This window comes from Anthonomus grandis, chromosome 2, assembly GCF_022605725.1.
Source record: "Anthonomus grandis grandis chromosome 2, icAntGran1.3, whole genome shotgun sequence".
NCBI classification, from domain to species: Eukaryota; Metazoa; Arthropoda; class Insecta; order Coleoptera; family Curculionidae; genus Anthonomus; species Anthonomus grandis.
In genome coordinates this window covers 962,321-980,887 of record NC_065547.1, presented here as the reverse complement: position 1 = coordinate 980,887, position 18,567 = coordinate 962,321, and the positions used below count along the sequence as shown (strand labels likewise).

The 18,567-nt window shown below is 33.0% G+C and overlaps 1 protein-coding gene across 7 annotated transcripts in view; it reads left to right on the top strand.

Annotated features, from left to right (window-relative positions):
- Positions 1-18,567, top strand: part of LOC126733519 (osmotic avoidance abnormal protein 3-like) — a 48,139-nt gene that overhangs the window by 11,934 nt on the left and 17,638 nt on the right. For all 7 annotated transcript variants that reach the window (XR_007659744.1, XM_050436849.1, XM_050436850.1 and 4 more), the window contains 4 exons: positions 6,981-7,085; positions 15,929-16,078; positions 16,129-16,331; positions 16,393-16,478. Coding sequence is in view for 6 of the 7 variants with exons in the window: in XM_050436849.1 (XP_050292806.1) it covers positions 7,014-7,085; positions 15,929-16,078; positions 16,129-16,331; positions 16,393-16,478 (511 nt within the window). In the remaining variant the exon portion in view is untranslated. The remainder of the gene's footprint in view (positions 1-6,980; positions 7,086-15,928; positions 16,079-16,128; positions 16,332-16,392; positions 16,479-18,567) is intronic.

Below are 18,567 nucleotides of genomic sequence, written 5' to 3'. Positions count from 1 at the left end.
TTGCTTCTTTAAAAAATTCCTCTGCACCCGGAATTGATGGTATTACAACCGATATTATAAAACATATTCATATCCATATTTCTTCCCCTCTCGCACACATTATAAATTAAATTTTTCAAACTGCAAAGGTCCCAAAAAAATTTAAACAAGCCATAGTAAAACCTATTCACAAGGCAGGTGATAAATCAAATATAAATAATTATAGACCCATAAGTATAATGAACATTTTTTCTAAAGTCTTTGAGAAATGCCTTAAGGACCGCCTGGTGGAATTTTTTAATCAAAACAATATAATTTCTAAGAACCAATTTGGTTTCCAGAGTGGCCTCAGCACAACCGATGCAGTTTGTGTGCTTTGTGAGCAAATAACAGACCATTTGGATGGTGGCAGAAAGTGTCTTACGGTCTTCCTAGACCTAGCCAAGGCATTTGACACGGTCCCTCATAACAAATTGCTCCAAGTCCTAGAATCCTATGGGATAAGGGGAACTGTGTTAGACGTTTTTGCTGATTATTTGATGGATCGAGAGCAATCCGTCAAAGTTGAAAATACTATAAGTGAACCCCGTCAAATTAAAATGGGCATCTCTCAGGGGACTGTTCTGGGTCCAATTTTATTTGTAGCATATGTAAATTCCTTAACCAATATGTCAATACAAAACGGTAGTACTATCTCTTATGCTGACGACACAGCAGTAACTTTCTATGGGGAAACATGGGATTTGGTGAAGGAACATGCTATAAACGGTATAAAGAAAATAAAACACTGGCTAGACTCATTTAAATTATCATTAAATATCACTAAAACTATTTATATAGCATTTTCCCTCACAGCTGCAAACCGTCCATCATTTAATAGTATTTACATAGATAGTCTTATGGATAAACTTCATGAAGTTCACTCTACAAAATATCTTGGAATCTATATTGACAAACACTTAAAGTGGGACCACCACATCCTTAGACTATCAAAAAATATTTGAAAACTAATATACAAGTTTTATGTGCTCAGGGAAATATTAAATAAACAACTTTTGATTTCGATTTATAAAGCAATTGTGGAATCACTACTAAGGTATGGTCTAATTCTTTGGGGTGGGATATACCAAAACACATTGACTTCTTTAAATGTAACCCAAAACTACATTTTAAAAGTTATTTTCAAAAAAAACAAAAGATTTTCTACCGCATTACTTTATTCCAGAAATATTTTTGATGTACGCACATTATACTGTTGGTCGCTCTGTATATATATTCACAAGTCGAATAAATTTAAGAACTTTGTTAATCATCAGTATCAGACTAGATTAAATGTAAATAGACACTTATCAATTCCAACTATTGCCACTACTATGAAATTAAAATCAATTTTTTACCACGCACCCAAACTGTACAACTTATTACCACCATATATTAGACATATAAAAGCTGTCAAAAAATTTTGTAAAATATCTGGGGATTACATTTATGATCATTTACATGTATTTAAAAAACTACTTACTGTTAATTAATTTTCATATTTCATAGCTTTAGGCATTCATACATGATCGTGAAGGATTTTTGTTTTCTAATGTTTAATTATTTATTGGGTGTTAAATGGAAACTTTGCAATAGTTAGTGGATGGGACATATTTTGTTTAAATATTTATTTTTATAAAATTGTTTTTGATTTTTTTGCACATACAGGTATTTGGTTACCTAGGTGCACCTTAAAATGTACTGAGGTAGATTATAATTATTGGATTTTATTACACATACTTTGTAAAAGCTTATATGTAATATATCCGATTGATTGATTGATTGATTGATTGATGCTATGTTTTCTCTTTTTAATAATGTATACTCTAGCTTAAACAACCAACACCCTACAGCAACAATTTTCTGTGATTTTTCTAAAGCCTTTGATTGTGTTAATCATGACATCTTATTAAAAAAGTTGCAATATTACGGGTTCAGAGCCTTTTGAATGGTTTAAGTCGTATCTCAGTAACAGAAGTCAAGCTGTGAGAATTGATTCGACTATGTCTTCTTGCAAGCCAATACAAAGTGGAGTGCCTCAAGGTTCCGTACTTGGCCCTATTTTGTTTCTTATCTTCATCAATGACATTGCTAATCTAAATATTAACGGTAAAGTCTGTCTATTTGCTGATGATACTAGTTTTACCTGGACTAATCCGGATATTTCTACACTTCATAGAACCGTATCAAGTGATTTAACTACTACCAAATCATGGTGCGACTCTAATCTCCTTTGTCTCAACATTACCAAAACTAAAATGTTGTCCTATAAAAATACCTTGCAATCTTTTGTACTTGGTAATGCAACAATTGACGAAGTTGATTCTGTAAAGTTTTTAGGGCTAACTGTTGACAACTCGTTAAAATGGGACACACATATTGACTTTTTATCAAGAAAATTAAGTTCCGCTTGTTTTGCGTTAAGATCAATTTCTAAGGAGCTTAGCCTGTCTACTTCTAGAACAGTTTATTTTGCCCTTTTTGAATCGCACCTTCGATACGCTCTTCCCTTCTGGGGTACATGTAGTGCAACTCAATTTGACCGTATTTTTAGACTACAAAAGAGAGCTTTACGTTATACACTGAGACTTAAATACAGAAGTCATTGCCAGCATTTCTTCAAAAAATTTCAAATATTAACTTTTCCATCCTTATTCATATTTGAGTCCCTTTGTCTAATACGCAAACACGGTTCAGCATCTGATAGGCCTTCCCATAGTTATCTACTTAGAAACACGGAACATGATCTATACCTGCCTACCCCACATTCAGAGTTGGTCAAAAGTTCCATATTATATAATGCAAAAAAAATGCACAATCATCTGCCATTGGAAATTAAATCCATCACATCTTTTTTTGCATTTCGTAAAGCATTAAAAGCATTCTTACTGGAGAGAGCTTTTTACACAGTTAACGATTTTTTTTTTGTAATCATTGATTTGAAATTTCGCACTAGCTGATTATGTATTTTTACTATCTGTACATGTTTAGGTATACTGCTTTTTGTAGCTATTTTTAGGATTTTTTATAATTTTTTACTTTTTTACATTTTTTTTTAACGTAGAGAGATTTGTTAATGATCTTTTTTTTTGACATTGTATACATTAAATTGTATATTTTATAATAATATTTTTGACTATACTTACAATTTTTAAATTATATTAATCTGTATATATTGTAGATAATCTATTCTATTTATTTATTTATTTTTTTTTAAATTTTGTTTTGTTTTTCTTCTTTTTTTTTTTAATTGTGTTTTGTTTGTATTATTGTGTCTTTTTTGTTTTACAGCTTTGTCTACAAATTGTAACAATTTCTTGACAATAAAGCATTGATTGATTGATTGATTGTTCTCTTCAATGTGAGGCTTCTATAATGTTCATCACAGTGAGACACTTAAAAAAAAATATTATCTGGACTTTAATTTTCAACTTTAATTTCAAAGATTTCTGTCCAGTTGATTTGGTTTCTGTCATCATCTTGGCGTATGCTTAAAACTCTTAAATCTTTTGACAAGCCTTTAAAATCTATGAAATCGGAATAATTCATTGGAACTACATTATAGGGATTTTTAGCCCTACCTAATCTAAAAAAATCGGAATCAACTGAGATGGAACAAATATGTTTCCTGAACGCAAAATGGCAGTACTTATGGCACTATGGACTGAGTCCCCTTCACTTTGACCAGGAAAGGGCTCAAAAAATCGAAGACGAATTTTGCCTAATGTTTTTGCTGCTTCTTACAAAATATAGTAACATTATAGCGACTATGGCATTTTTATTTTGGCCGCTACAGCCATCGGCAAATAAATCTGCAGATTTAACCTCTTTTTCATCGTAATGCATCAAACATTTGTAGATACATGCTCTTTTGCTGTCAATTTCACTCCATGTATACCAAAAACATTCCTTAGATGCCAAATTATATAATGTAAACAATACTATTTGTCTGCTGTTTTAAAATGACTTGATGATGAGATACGTCTAAACAGTTTGCGTGCATAACCCAGGCAATAAATTATATTGAGTTACGCCCTTTTGAGAGCCGCTAGAAAACGCCAAATTTGTCAACCTCCGGGCGAAATCCAAAAAAATTTAAATTATGAGTTACGCCCCTTTGTATGCAAGGCGACGATATGTATCCTGATTTTAAGCATTCTATATATGAGTTTGTAGTAAGTCATGCAATACCTCGGCAAATAGATTTGTTGTGGATAAATACTGTTGGAAACGGAGTATTTGCAATGCAACAGCAGTTAGTGGATGTAAGCGTTCGCAACGATTGAAATGCTTGCTATCCAAGAAGCTGTTCATTGAGCCACTGGCTAATACTTCTGTATTAGGATTTCCACTAATCCACTGTAATAAATAGATTTTTCAATCGTTTTAAAGAATGCCAGGTCCATATGAAATGCTCCTAAATTTACAAACATTTTATCAAATAAATTTCTATATAATTCAAATTACTTTTATAGTTTTGGACCATTAGTTAAGAGACTGCAGGCTCCCAAGTAACATCAAAATTAAAAAATAAAGAAACAAATAGTTCTTAGGGCGTAAAATACTTTTTTCATATTATCTGAAAATGTAAGATTTTGGAGATATAGGCTTTCTGAAATAAACGGGTTAATTACAATAGCAGCACATTAATAGCTTTTTAATATTTTCATCGTATCCACTATACATCTAGTCTAAACAAAGCTACTCTTCAATGTATAGTTATTGCAAGTTTTTTGAATACAAGTATGTGATATACATTTGTAGCAAGTTATATAACAGTGTAAATAGTTATTTAAAGCTACTTATGTCGGATAGTACCTACGTCTTGCCACAAGTCTCAAGTGTAAACGTACCTTTAGTTAAGCAGTCCGTTAAAATCTTTCGTAGCGTCAATAAGTGGTTTTCTTTTCCTGAGTGTTTCCCAACGTTTATCCCATAATTCAAAGTACTTTGCTGTGATTTTTCTATAAAAAAGCCTCCAAATAGAGACTTCCAAAAACTACCCACATTTTTGACCTTCCAAGGCCACCCATCAGTCCTTTTAGTTCATATACATTAAAAAAACACTTTTAATTAAAAATAGCCTTACCCTTGTAAAAACGAACCACCACCACCACCACCCCCTTTTTACATATATCGTGCGATCGTTGCAAATTACAGACGTGCAACGCGTTGCGGAAACCGCGACCTACTAATCCCCATTTTCCTTCACTGTGAAAAGTAAAAATCGGTCAAGTGGGACCGTTTTCTTTGGCTTTTAATTTAATTTTTTTTGCTCGTTAGCGAGTTATTTTGTTCTTTTGTGCTCTCAATTGCAGGAGGATCCTTAATTTTTTACCAGAATTAGGTATTTCTGAAAATATCGTATGAGCTCAACTTCTCCGAATATGTGCGATAGAATTGATTTGAAGGTTGCGTGGTACGGAATGTAAATTTGCTTTTTATTTTGCTGAAAATGGCCGTGAAAAGTTTGTATTGTTTGGGGTAGAGGTGGTCAATATTTTCTTAAGGGTTTCGTTAGGGAAAAAGACTCATATGACAGATAGGTGGAATTGGAAGGAAAGATGAATGCTGGACAGAGTGGGTTTGGGTGTTTTTTGGAAATTTCCATTTAAGTGTGGTAATATGATACCAATTTTTGAGTATCACTAACGTTTCTACCAAAAAGTCAAAAATCTTTAAATGTAAACATATAGACCTATCTGTTTTGAATATGAAAGCAGCTCATGTGCACCCAGCGCTGAATTAGTGAAAAGACTGAACTCAAGAAAACAATACTTTATTCAATTCAATATATTACGGTAATTCACCAATTGTTATCACCACTTGACGACAAGAACCAGGCAAAATCTTTAAAACCATTAGGAACCCATAAATAAGATGACTATTTCTTTGGGTATCGGGTTACACAAATGGATCTAGGGCAACTTGAACCCAAATGAGGGACACTTGGGTTTTGGCCTGAAAAGCGTGCACTTGTCGGATACAGAACCCTAATTTAGCTTAATTTAGTCGTTTGCGTTTATATTAATATTTTTATTCTTTTTTTTTTCTTCTGTCTTAATCTGGTTTCATTGTAACAAAATCCGTGTGTTATTTAGAAATCGTCTTAATTATTTTTTGAGTTTTACACAATTTACAAAATAAATTCAAGTATAAAAAATAATCAATAAAATAAGATTTTATATCGCAATACAGTACTTGAAGTATTAGCACTATCATTAAATATCTAGCACAAAAAACAGATAACAGGTAACATCAATGAAACCAAATAAAATATAAGGACAACAATGGTTTAAAACAGAGTAACTACAATAGAAAAGGAGACACATTTTAAGCAAAGTCAAGATATAAAATTATATTGCACTTAAGCAGATTTTAAAATTCGTTGAAGTGAACTCAGAGAACAGTGAATGAAACAAATCTATATTGACACTATTTGAGTCAATCAAATGAAATGGAAGCATTTCGTGCGTATTACTTCTTAGGGCACATAGGGCACATCTGTGCTTAGGGCTTGCGGCATACGGCAGAATATGAATAGCTCCATTGAAATATTAGTACATTTAAATATTGTAGTTTAATTTCCTTACGTCATACGTGTTACTACTTACTGCTTACCGTACGGAATTTATGAACCAGGCTTTAGAATCGGTCTTTTTACTTTTCTTTTCACATTAAATTTTATTAAACCGATGTGAAATTTTTATTTAATTCCCACATTTAATACCCTTCTCCCAAAATCAAATTATCAGTATACTCATTAAGAGCCCTTTAGCTGACCCCTTCCCAAAAAACTCCTTAATTACCCAAAAGTTTCCCCACAAACACACCAAAAAATTCAATAAAAATAACCGATCAGGAACTTGTTAATAATTATTCGATACCCAGAAAGTTCAACGTTCGTCGTGGAACACATGCGACGACATTATAAATAATAAAAAATTCTTTAACCCTTACAGATGAGGCATAAAGCGACCCATTAAGCGACCATAATGGCAGAAAACGTCAAGGTTATAGTAAGATGTCGGCCCATGAACAAGAGAGAAACAGAAAACAATTGCAAGGTATGTATCTCATATACAAGGTGTATGAGAATAGTCAAAAATGCTACAGTATATACAAGAACCGTAAAAATGTAGTTCGAGATAGGACATCGATGGTCGAAAGTGCGTCATTTTTCCAGCGCATTTCGCTAGTACTGTAAGAGCTTTCTTAGCTCAGAATTACAACAGGTGGTTCAGTCCTTTGGCCGGCAAGGTCACCTCTAGACTTTTTTGTCTGTCATGGAACAGATTATCTAGGCAACACCTGTAAAGAACAGAGAAAACTTAGTTGCTAGAGTTGTGGTGGCTGAGGACTTTCTGAGAAACGATTCAGGGGTCTTTGCTTACGTACATCTTGGTCAACAGGTGCAGAAAATGTGTGGAAATGCATGGAGGACACTTTGAGCATTTGCTTTGAATTGTTTAAATTTTTATTGGATTTTATTTTTTTGCACGAAAAGGGTGCGTCGGAGCGCAAAAATGCAAGGGATTCGTCTTATTAAAAATTAACAAAATATTTCGAAAAAAATTTTTTTTTCAAAAAAACAGTAACATACATGTGCTCCGTCTCTGGACAGGTCAAATCCCCTGAGATTCCTCAAAAAGTTGTTACTCATCACCTATCATTTTTACCTATGAAAATTTCAATACCCTGTATTTTGGAAACGGCGCTCTTTCGACCATCAGTATCCTATCTCAAACTGCTGCTTTATGGCTTCTGTATTTAAAAGAGACACTCTGTATACATAAATATACAGGGTATTTTTTTCATAATATTGCGCCAAAATTCCTTGAGTGCAATTTCCTTGGATGAAATCGAGCAAGAAAGTTCCTATGAACATATATGTTCTAATTATAACAGATTTTACACTAGAGGGTGGTAAAGTTGATTATAAAATTGATAGAATTTATAATATTGTTAAGTTATGAGGAAAAAATTACTGTTTTCGATAAATTTGATAGATGTATTTAAGGCATGTATTTAAATGTTTTACTGGAATAACATTTAAAAAAATGCTGAAAATAGAATTATAAAAGTAATACTTGATTAAGATAATCAGATTTAAGCGTTATGGATATCCACAACAGTGATTTTTATTTTTTTATGCAAAAAATGAAACCAGATATGATTATCTGAAGAAAATAAACTGTAACAATCCCCTTGTTTCTGAAAATTGTCATGGAAATCTTAAGCATCCATCGCATTTTTCCTATACATAATTTAAAATTTTCTATTCGCCATTGGCGTTCATGGGGGCTTTGAACTGACTATTTTTTTTTTAAGAAAAGGGTATTCTTTATAGCTGTTTTAATTTTTTTATTGCAAAAAAGTGCCCAATAATGCGGGTCTAAGTTGGATAGGATTTTCTTTGTTTTTTAGTAAGAAAATACCGCATTTTAGGTTAGGAAATGTAACATAAAGTAAATTGGAAAACGTTTTATTAAAAAAAAATAAAAGGTGAAAGTGAACTAAAAATTACTTCTAAACTAATGGAAAAATACACCAAATATTTAAAACATTATGGAAAAAGTGGCATAATTGATAAAAATATGGAAAATCCATCAAAAAAACATATTGGTGGTTTACCTGGACAGGCGGGGCATAATATGTATAAAACTTGTTTGCTGTGAGCCATAGAGTACCTTCTATCATGTTCACTCTTGTTCTTATTATAGCAAAACTTACACCTAGCTCTTTTTTCACCAGTGACAAGTACATGATTAGGACTATCTGTCGCATCAATATTTCGAGGTTTTGAAGAGTTTTTCAATAAATGCAGACAAAGATTTTCACGAAACGTTGTTATTTGGATCCATGACGCTGTTTGATTAGTGCTTCTGAATAAAAGCCAGACATTCACTATTGCTGTACCTGTCAAAAGTTCGACCGCAATTTTGCGGAGCCACTTACCGCTTCTGCGTAGTGCAGTTGAATATGACGACATTTGATCGGATACATCGATAAATGACTTTGCTGAGTTATATTCGCATATTGCTGATGGTTTCATTCGCAGTCTTCCCTCTCTAGCACTTACTTCTCTCATTTCATCCCCATGTTTAGTAGTCATAAACAAAATATCCCTCTTATCTGTCCACTTCGCAACGAAAACTCCATCCTTTTCTTCTCCGTATATTTCACCTTTTTTTAGGGTTTTCGCAGTCACGGTTTTTAGGCTGTCTTTCCTGTTAGTGTCCCAACTAAATACGTTATCATCTCCAAAAGCTGTTAAGCTAGGCCAACACTTGTATACCAATTGTCGGTAAACAACGTCCTTCCTTCATTCAGTAGACCATCCATTAACTCTAAAACGACTTTATTGGCCACTGGAATACCATCGGTTTTATCTATTCCGCAATAAATCTTGACGTGGTAGGTATAGCCACCTTTCAAACATAGTTTGAATAATTTAAAACCAAATTTATGTCTTTTTCCTTTTATGTATTGCCGAAATGAAATCTTTCACGAAAAGGCACCATACTTTCGTCAATGCACAAGACCTCTGAAGGAATCATACATTGTTTCATGTTTCGATTTAGAATATCAACTAGGGATTGAATTTTGAACAGCCTATTGCCAGGAGGGCAGTGCTCGTTATTTGAAAAGTGCCGCATCTTTAGAAGTATCTCGAAACGATTTCTCGACATATATTTAGATGCTTGAGATGCGTAGAATTCATTTCGGCTCCAGTAATCTTTCATAGTTGGCTTACGGTATAGGCCCATCCAGATTATTATTCCCAAAAAAACCGTCATATCAGATGAATCGGTGGGAACCCAATCATTTAGCCGTGATTGTGGACCTATAGAATTATTGACTATATTTCCAATAATTGTTTGCTCGGCATAGATATTTGTTTGCAAAGCCATTAGTTCGAAAACATCTTCTGTTACAATTTTAAGAAACACATCTAGCTCATTTTTTCCTTGTAGCTCGGCAGCAAGATTTGCAGGCACACCGGAATTAATATTGAAAGGGAAATCTTTAAAATTTCTTAGAATAGGCCCCCAACAATTTTGAGCACCATATTCTGTGTCTGATGGTGAGTTTAAACTTTCACTACCACCAAGAGTATTTGAAGTAGAAGCATTAGGTAGGTTTGGACATATTTTTGGATTTTTTGCAGGCGGTGGTTGATTTTCTTCGTCAGAATCACTGTCAGAACTTAAAGTCAAGAAAAACAAGAACAAAATTCATCCCACGCGTTGTAATTACTCACGGATGTGACAACTAGTCCATATTACTTCTGAAACAACACTAAAGTGTAAACTGAGAGAGAAACTGTAAACTGAGAGCTTTTGCCGATGATATCCAGGTTTATCTTCACTTCAATCATCAGGATTATTTGCATGCATCTTCTTTAATAAACCATGACCTGAATTTACTTAACCAGCTTTCTTCTTGCCATAATCTAAAACTTAACCCTCTTAAATCAAATGTTATGATTTTTGGACCTAATAAAGATTTTCTTAAAAATAATTTAAATATCTTATTAAATGATGTTCCTCTTCCCAAGATGGATCGTGCGAAAAATTTAGGCACTGTTCTGGATACTGAGTTGAGGTTTCGTGAATATGTTAGATTGTTAATTCAGAAGTCATTTTTATCATTGAAAATTTTATATAATAGTCGTCAGGTTCTTAGTTTTCATTTAAGAAAAATGCTTTGTGAGTCTCTGATCCTGTCCAACTTCAACTACTGTGATTTTATTTATGGTCCTTGCTTAGACATTTCAGATAAAAATCGTATTCAGAAAGTTCAAAATGCTTGCTCAAGGCTAATATTTGGATTACGAAAATACGATCACATTTCACACACATTTAAAGAGCTTAACTGGTTGAGGATAGACAGGCGCAGAGAGTTACACTTGGGTAATTTTTTATTTAAAGTTTTATTAAACCCCTCCCTTCCCTCCACTTTACGGAATAAATTTGTTCCTCGTTTAAACGTTCACACAAGGATGACACTTCCTCGTCATTCGACTGCAATGTTTCAACGTTCTTTTACGTACAATGCTATTAAACTCTACAATAACCTACCAACTGAATTGTCAACTTTAGATCAGAAGTCATTTAAATCAAAGTTTAAGAAATATCTTTTACATTTAACCTTCAACCCGTAATTTAGGCCTTTAATTAATTATTTATTTTATTTTTGTCAATTTTTTATATTTAGCTATTTATTATTCATTTAAATTATATATATATTGTTCTTTACTTGGGTATTTAATGAATTTAATGGAGTTAATCTTTATATTGTAGCTTTAGTTTATGACCGTTGAGTAGGGTTCAGTAGAGTAGCTGTCTTAGCTAGACTGCGCCCTGCTTCTCGGGTACTTAATTATAGAATGTTATTATTGTCAACTACATCTGTAAATTTTGAATAAAAGACATTTATTATTATTATTATTATTATTATTATTATTATTATTATTATTAAAGAAACCAATAACCCAATAAACTTGTAAAAAGTAAACACGATTTATGTCTAGCGACAGAGCTGCAACTGGAAGCAGTGTAATGCGGGTTTATTATTGGTAAAACAGAATATAAATGAACACGCAAGCACAAAGCACATCTTAACTACTTTCGTAGTTAAGATGTGCACAAAGTCAGCGCGGCGCCGGCGCTCGGTCAAGCCTATTAAAGGGGTAAAAATAATTTGCTGACCAAAAATCAAAATGTGCTACCAAAGCTTTTTATCATCAAAAACTATGCGAAATCGATAACTGATGTTACTATATATATAAGTACTTGCTACCAAAAAATAATTGAAATAGCACCCCTCTAAGGGGTAGTTTGTTCTTCACAATTATTACTAAAAACGTGCTATTAAAGTATCCTTCAGTCGGAAACTATTCAAACCTGGTATCTGTTATAATATGTATAAATGCTCTCTACCAGAATATCATAATAGGAGTTGCACGCCACCAGGGAATGGTTTATCTTTGATAATTTTCATTAGCTACCTAAACTATAAAACTTGCTTCCTATTTACCCTAAGGGACTATTTAATCATGATTTTTAATTTTTGTTGTTGTTGTTAGGCATTAGAAAATTTGAAGAAGTAAAATAAACGCAATATAAACTTTCTGGTACGTAATTTATAATGTATTAACATTTCCTGGTATAACATGTATTTTATTTGTTATGCGAGTATTAAAACTAACTAATTATATTTATGAATCCTGGCATGTTGAACAGATGAGTTGTTTGGGCTTTTGTTGAAGACCTATGCAGTTGTGGTGGTACCAATGATAGCATTTCATACACAAGATCATCTCTTCAAAAATATTGGAACACTTGGCTGCACCAATATGACAGAAACCGGCCGTATCCTCATCCCAATAATTAACTGATACACACTGTAGAAATTGTAATGATGTCGTCAGAGATTTTCCGCTTAGGTGAGATAGTTGGTTGTTTTCCTTTATGATAATGTTTCCTTTAAAGCCTGCTGTACCTTTCTCTACTATATTTTTAGCATAAGCAAAGGTACGGAAATTTGAAGTTGTAGTGTAAAATAAATCAGTTGTTTTTTAATGTGAATTCTGTAATTGTTGATTTCTCGAGATTGATGGTATACTAAAACTTTGGAAGATCCGGTAATTATGAGTTCAGACAGAAGAATGACATAAGCGCCACAGTCATATGAGTTATACTGAACAGGTAAATCTGTTGGCCGGTAGAGATTCCAATTTTCGGATAAACTTATGAGCTTTTGTTGATGAACGAACTGTAGTACTTCCATGACGAAGATAATTTCATTGCGATATACTATATCACTTCTTATACTATTTAAGCATAGTATAGTATTGAACTTTTTCAGCACCACTATCAAAACAAAATGTTCATTTTTACAAACCGGAATTAATAAAATATCCTTCTCGTAAAGTCCAAATTTTAGAAAATAATTTGCAGCAGTCTTGAAACTATTATTATCTGATTCTAAGAAATTAACTAAATATCTTTCCACTGGAAAGATATCAACCGATGCTTTTATCTTTTTTTCGTTTACTAGAAAAGCTAAATAAACATCAATTATCACATCTGACAAATAAAGGTCTTTGAAGTTTACACCTCCTTCATCTTTCACAAGACATTCTAAATCCTTAGGATATATCTGTCTACCATAGATGATGCACTGTTTATTATTCTCAAATTTAAATGTTTTTGTAACATTCAAATCTGAAGCCATTTCCTCAAAATCTGACTCGTCACCATCGCTGGGAAAAGATGTTTGCCTCTCCATCGATCGTTCTTCTGGGATGGGACTGATGGAAGAAGCTTCTCTAAATATATAACACTATGTTAGAGATGTAACGATATAATGAACAAGGAATGTATTGTTTATCGGGTTTATCCAGGCAAAATTTAGCAATAAAAAAACCATAAAACTTGACAACGCACCGCATCCTAATCGACCGACATCGAAAAGAAAATTCGGGTGAAAAAAAGTTGCAGGTCTTCATTTTCTTGTTAGAGACAAAACAGTGGCAGCCGCAGTATTCTGGGGCATTTTTCGCGTTAAACCTATTGGTATCTTGCAGATTTTTTTAGGACGTCTATGAATAGTAAAAATAAAGTTTTTTTACTAATCTGCGTAAAGAGCTTACTTTACACACGCTTGTCGACTTGTAAAGTCTGTCTTTTTGAGTTAAAGTACATAAAGTAAAACTGGACCGGTTTTGTTCATATTTTAAAATTTATTTAAATTTGAATACAAAACTTACTTAAGAGTCTCTTAAGGGCTTTCGCAATGCAATACTTTCTTTCACTCATCAAAAATGGGATAATGTTGGGTTTCTCGAGAACATTAAATTAAATACAAGAATAAAGAATTTACTGACTCTGTAAAAGATAAGAGGTTAAAATGTACTCACCGAGAGTAAAACTTTAAAAAAAGCCCTCTCGCTTTTCTCTCATATACTCCCATTTACATATTGAATTTATTGATTATATTATTATTTAGTAATCTAGTACTCTTCTTTCCCTAACAACTAGCTAGTGGCACCTAAAATAGTATGAGGGCTTCCCCTGAACGCCTAACTGCCGCTAAACAGTCTAGCATCAGTAGCATCCCACCGAACAAAACTACCTCTTAGAGGGTTGCTATTTCAATTATTTTTTGGTAGCAAGCACTTATATGTATAGTTACATTAGTTATCGATTTTGAATAGTTTTCGAGGGTAAATAGCTTTGGTAGCACGTTTTTATTAGAAACTGACAAATACAAACTACCCCTTAGAGGGGTGCTATTTCGATTATTTTTTGGTAGCAAGCACTTATATGTATAGTATCATCAATTATCGATTTTGAATAGTTTCCAGCGGTAAATAGTTTTGGTAGCACGTTTTTATCAGAAATAGTCAAGAATAAACTACCCCTTAGAGGGGTGATACTTCAAATTGTTTTTTGGTAGCAGGCTGTCATACATATACTGCTATTAGATATTAAGTTTGAACAGTTTCTCTCTGTAAATAGCTTTGGTAGCACACTTTTATTCTTGGTCAGTAAATTACACACCACCCTATAAAAGCATCTTAGGCATCTCCAACTGTAAAACTAAGCAGAGTTGGGCTCAGAAATAATTTTAGCGGTTGTGTATAATATTTACACACACGGCGCAGATTGATAAAAAATAATACTGCGCCGCGTGTATACATATTATACATGCTTCTAAACAAGGTCAAATACAAAAAAAAGTGTCTCTTACTACTATATTTGGATCTAAAATCTACTTATTAGAAAACAAAATTAATACAACACTCCCGGCGCACCTGACCCAAGTTCTGATTTACGCCCGGCAGTCAACGTGTTAAGTATTGTTCTATAGACTTTAAAATTATTGTAATCATAATTTGAACCATACTTTAAAAGCTGCTTGCTTTTTTTCTAATTAATGCAATAATATCCGATGTACATTCAGGATATCTTTTTTTCCTGTCAATTTTAAATGGAACTGTGCTCAGAAGAATACTGGTTAAAATATCGTAAACTTGATCAACTGATATGAGTGCATCGTACATGGGTAAAAAATCAGCATTAAGTATTGCATTATATAGAGCTGGAAAATTAGCCTTTCGAAAATCAAATGTCTTAGGTCCATTTTTATGGAGTGCAAATTCATCTCCCATGAACGACAATGGCGAATAGAACATTTTAAATTATATACAGGGTGTTTGAAAAATAGACGGAGATATTTCAATGGGTGATTCCTTGTATAAAAAAATATGAAAAAAAGTTTCTATAAACATGGGTCCGGAAATGCACAGTTTTCAAGATACAGGGTGATAATTTTTTTTTTAAATATTAATTTTTATTAATATAAAAAATATATTTACTCGATTCTTTTGAAATTTGGCGATATTACTTGTTGTATTAAGAGGCTAATTTAGCCCTAATTAGATTAAAATTATAAGGTCCAGTGGCGTCCTGGGGGACATCTTAGCAAATATTATTGGCAAAAAATGTCGCCACTGCCCTTTTTTTCAAATTCTAAAAAAATAATTAATATTAATAAAAAATTAATATTTTTAAAAAATGTATCACCCTGTATCTTGAAAACTGTGCATTTCCGGACCCATGTTTATAGAAACTTTTTCTTATATTTTTTTACAAGGAATCACCCATTGAAATATCTCCGTCTATTTTTCAAACACCCTGTATAGAAAAAATGCGATGGATGCTTAGGAATCCCGTACCAATTTTCAGGAAAATATCTAAGGGGATATCAAATTCATTGGAAAAAGTAACTTTTTTCTTTCAACTTCACCCTGTAGTATAAAATCGAATGTAAAATCATCAATATTAAATATTAAAAAAATACCCTGTATATTATATTATGTTATATAAACTTGTTTCAGTGTGTTATCAAAATACATAACCCATCGGTAGAAACCTGGGACCCGGGAGAGGGCACAACCTTCCCTAAAACGTTCACATTCGACTCCACATACGACCAAAATTCATCCACGGAAGCGATTTATAATGACATTTGTTACCCACTAGTGGAGGTAAAACTAAATGGCGTTTCCACACGGTTTTTAACTAAATTTGTTTTAAGAGCGTCCTAGAGGGTTATAACGCAACGATATTCGTATATGGACAAACCGGTTGCGGCAAGTCGTTTACCATGGAAGGAATTCCCAGTCAGAAAGGGGTGATCTCCCGGGCTTTCGAGCACTTGTTCGAAGCCATTTCAGTCACCAGTGGGGTCAAATATCTCGCTTTGGTTAGCTATTTGGAAATTTATAATGAGCAAATTAGGTAAAGGATTAATAATTGTTAGTGTTGTGTGTTTGATTTAGAGTCTGTACGTTGTTCACAGGGATTTATTGGTGCCAAATGACAAGATGACCAACGGTGTTACGCTATCCTTGAAAGAGACACCTACAGAGGGCGTAACCGTTCCAGGTTAGTATTGACCCTTACTGAACCATATGGTACTAATCCATTTTTTTGAAAATCTACTTGGTACTTGTTCTTTATTATTTTTTTATGAAATAATTACAAACGACTAGCTGCAGTCCCGTGTATCGAATCTAAAATTTCACGGTTGGCAAGCCATTTTTTAAATTATTTTATTAGTAAATATAAGAAAAAGTACGATAAAGAAATCTGTCATTTTTATATTCTCAATTTAAGTTTTAATACACAAATAACACATGTTTGCTATTCAATTTTTGGTATAGACGTCTTAATTTACTCTCACACAAATTTACTTTTAAGTTGTTAAATATTGCAGTATTCAGGGCTTTGCGGATGATACGCAAATTATTATTCTTTTAAAGCTGATGACGTATTTATTGAATTATCAGTGGATAATTGGGGATTGAAATGAAACGACACGCGGTTCAGATAAGATCGTGACAAATACTACTTTATTTTTAATACTGACAGTTTATATTACAAGCGGTTAGGCAACACGACATACTGAATACGGCACTTTAGTCAAACTACCAGTAGATAGCGTTAATAGGTTTAGATATCTAATATTAGCACTCCCACTTATCTAAACCAATTAATCACAACTTAATCTAAGTTTACTGTAAACATCTAACAACCTAAGCCTAATTCTGTCGTAAACCTAGCATGCTTTACAGAACATAATGCTTTTGTTAGGACATCCGCCAGCATTTCATCCGTAGATAAGTAATTTAACTCTACAAAACCATATGCAATTAATTCTCGGACAAAATGGTAACGAACGTCTATATGTTTAGAACGCTTGTGACATATAGGGTTCAAAGCTAATTTTTGTGCACTTTGGTTATCATTTAATACACTTATGCACAAAAACTTATCGAGAATTTCAGATAACAAATTCCTAAAAAATATAGCTTCTTTAGAAGCTTATGTAATAGCCATATACACGGCTTCAGTACTACTTAATGCCACCGTTTTTTGCTTGTTACGCTCCCATGAAATAGCCCCACCAGACAACATAAACACAAACCCTCTGTATATGACCGCCTATCTATTTCATTACTTGCAAAATCTGCATCAACATATCCCTTTAAGTCATAATTGCTATCTCTTTTATAAGCTAAACAATATCCCTTGGTCCCCTGCAAATACCTAAGTAACCTCTTATCACACTTCCAATGTTGTTCGGTATAGCAATTATTGAACTGACTCAAAAAATTGACAGCAAATATCTGGCCTTGTTAATACTGAAATATACATAAGACTACCCAAGAGCTGTTAATAAGGCAGTTCCTTTTGACAAACACTAGGATCTGGCTTATCAAAGCAAAGTCCCTTTTCCATGGGTGTATTTACTAGCTTACAATCGCCCATATTAAACCTATCTAGAACTTGATTTATATACTGTTCTTGGTCTAATAAGATTTCACTTTTGTCATCATTTATTCTAACCCTCATGCCTAAACATTGTTTAACCTGGCCTAAATCCTTGATTTTAAATTTTCTAGATAAATGAACCCTGACAAAATTTCATATTTAGAGTTAGAAAATAAAAAAAATCGTCAACGTATACCGCAATGATTGTACTGAAATTATCTATACGTTTTATAAATAAACATGACTCATTATCACATTTTTTATACTCTAAACCTATAAGTACAAGTTCAACTTTTTTATACCACACACGAGCAGATTGTTTCAAGCCATAAATAACAGGATTTAATTTTAACACACTCTTTTCATTTGTGCTGATTTTACTATCAAAACACTCTGGTATTTCCATGAAAACCACTTCTTCTTCCAGTTTGCCATTTAAAAAGGCTGTGACAACATCCAAATGGATTATTTCAAACTGAAATTGCACAGACAGTGCTAGTAACAACCTTGAATGTTTTACTACTGGGGAGAAGGTTTGGTAATTCTGCAGTTTAGCGGCTTTTGTTAAAACTAACGAAAAATGGTCGGGTTTTTTGCAAAATGGGTGGATTTGGATATATATTTTTCACTAAGAGTGGCGGAAAGCCAAATTTTATCACGAAGAGAGTGTTATCGCGCACTAAATCACTCACTATGGGAC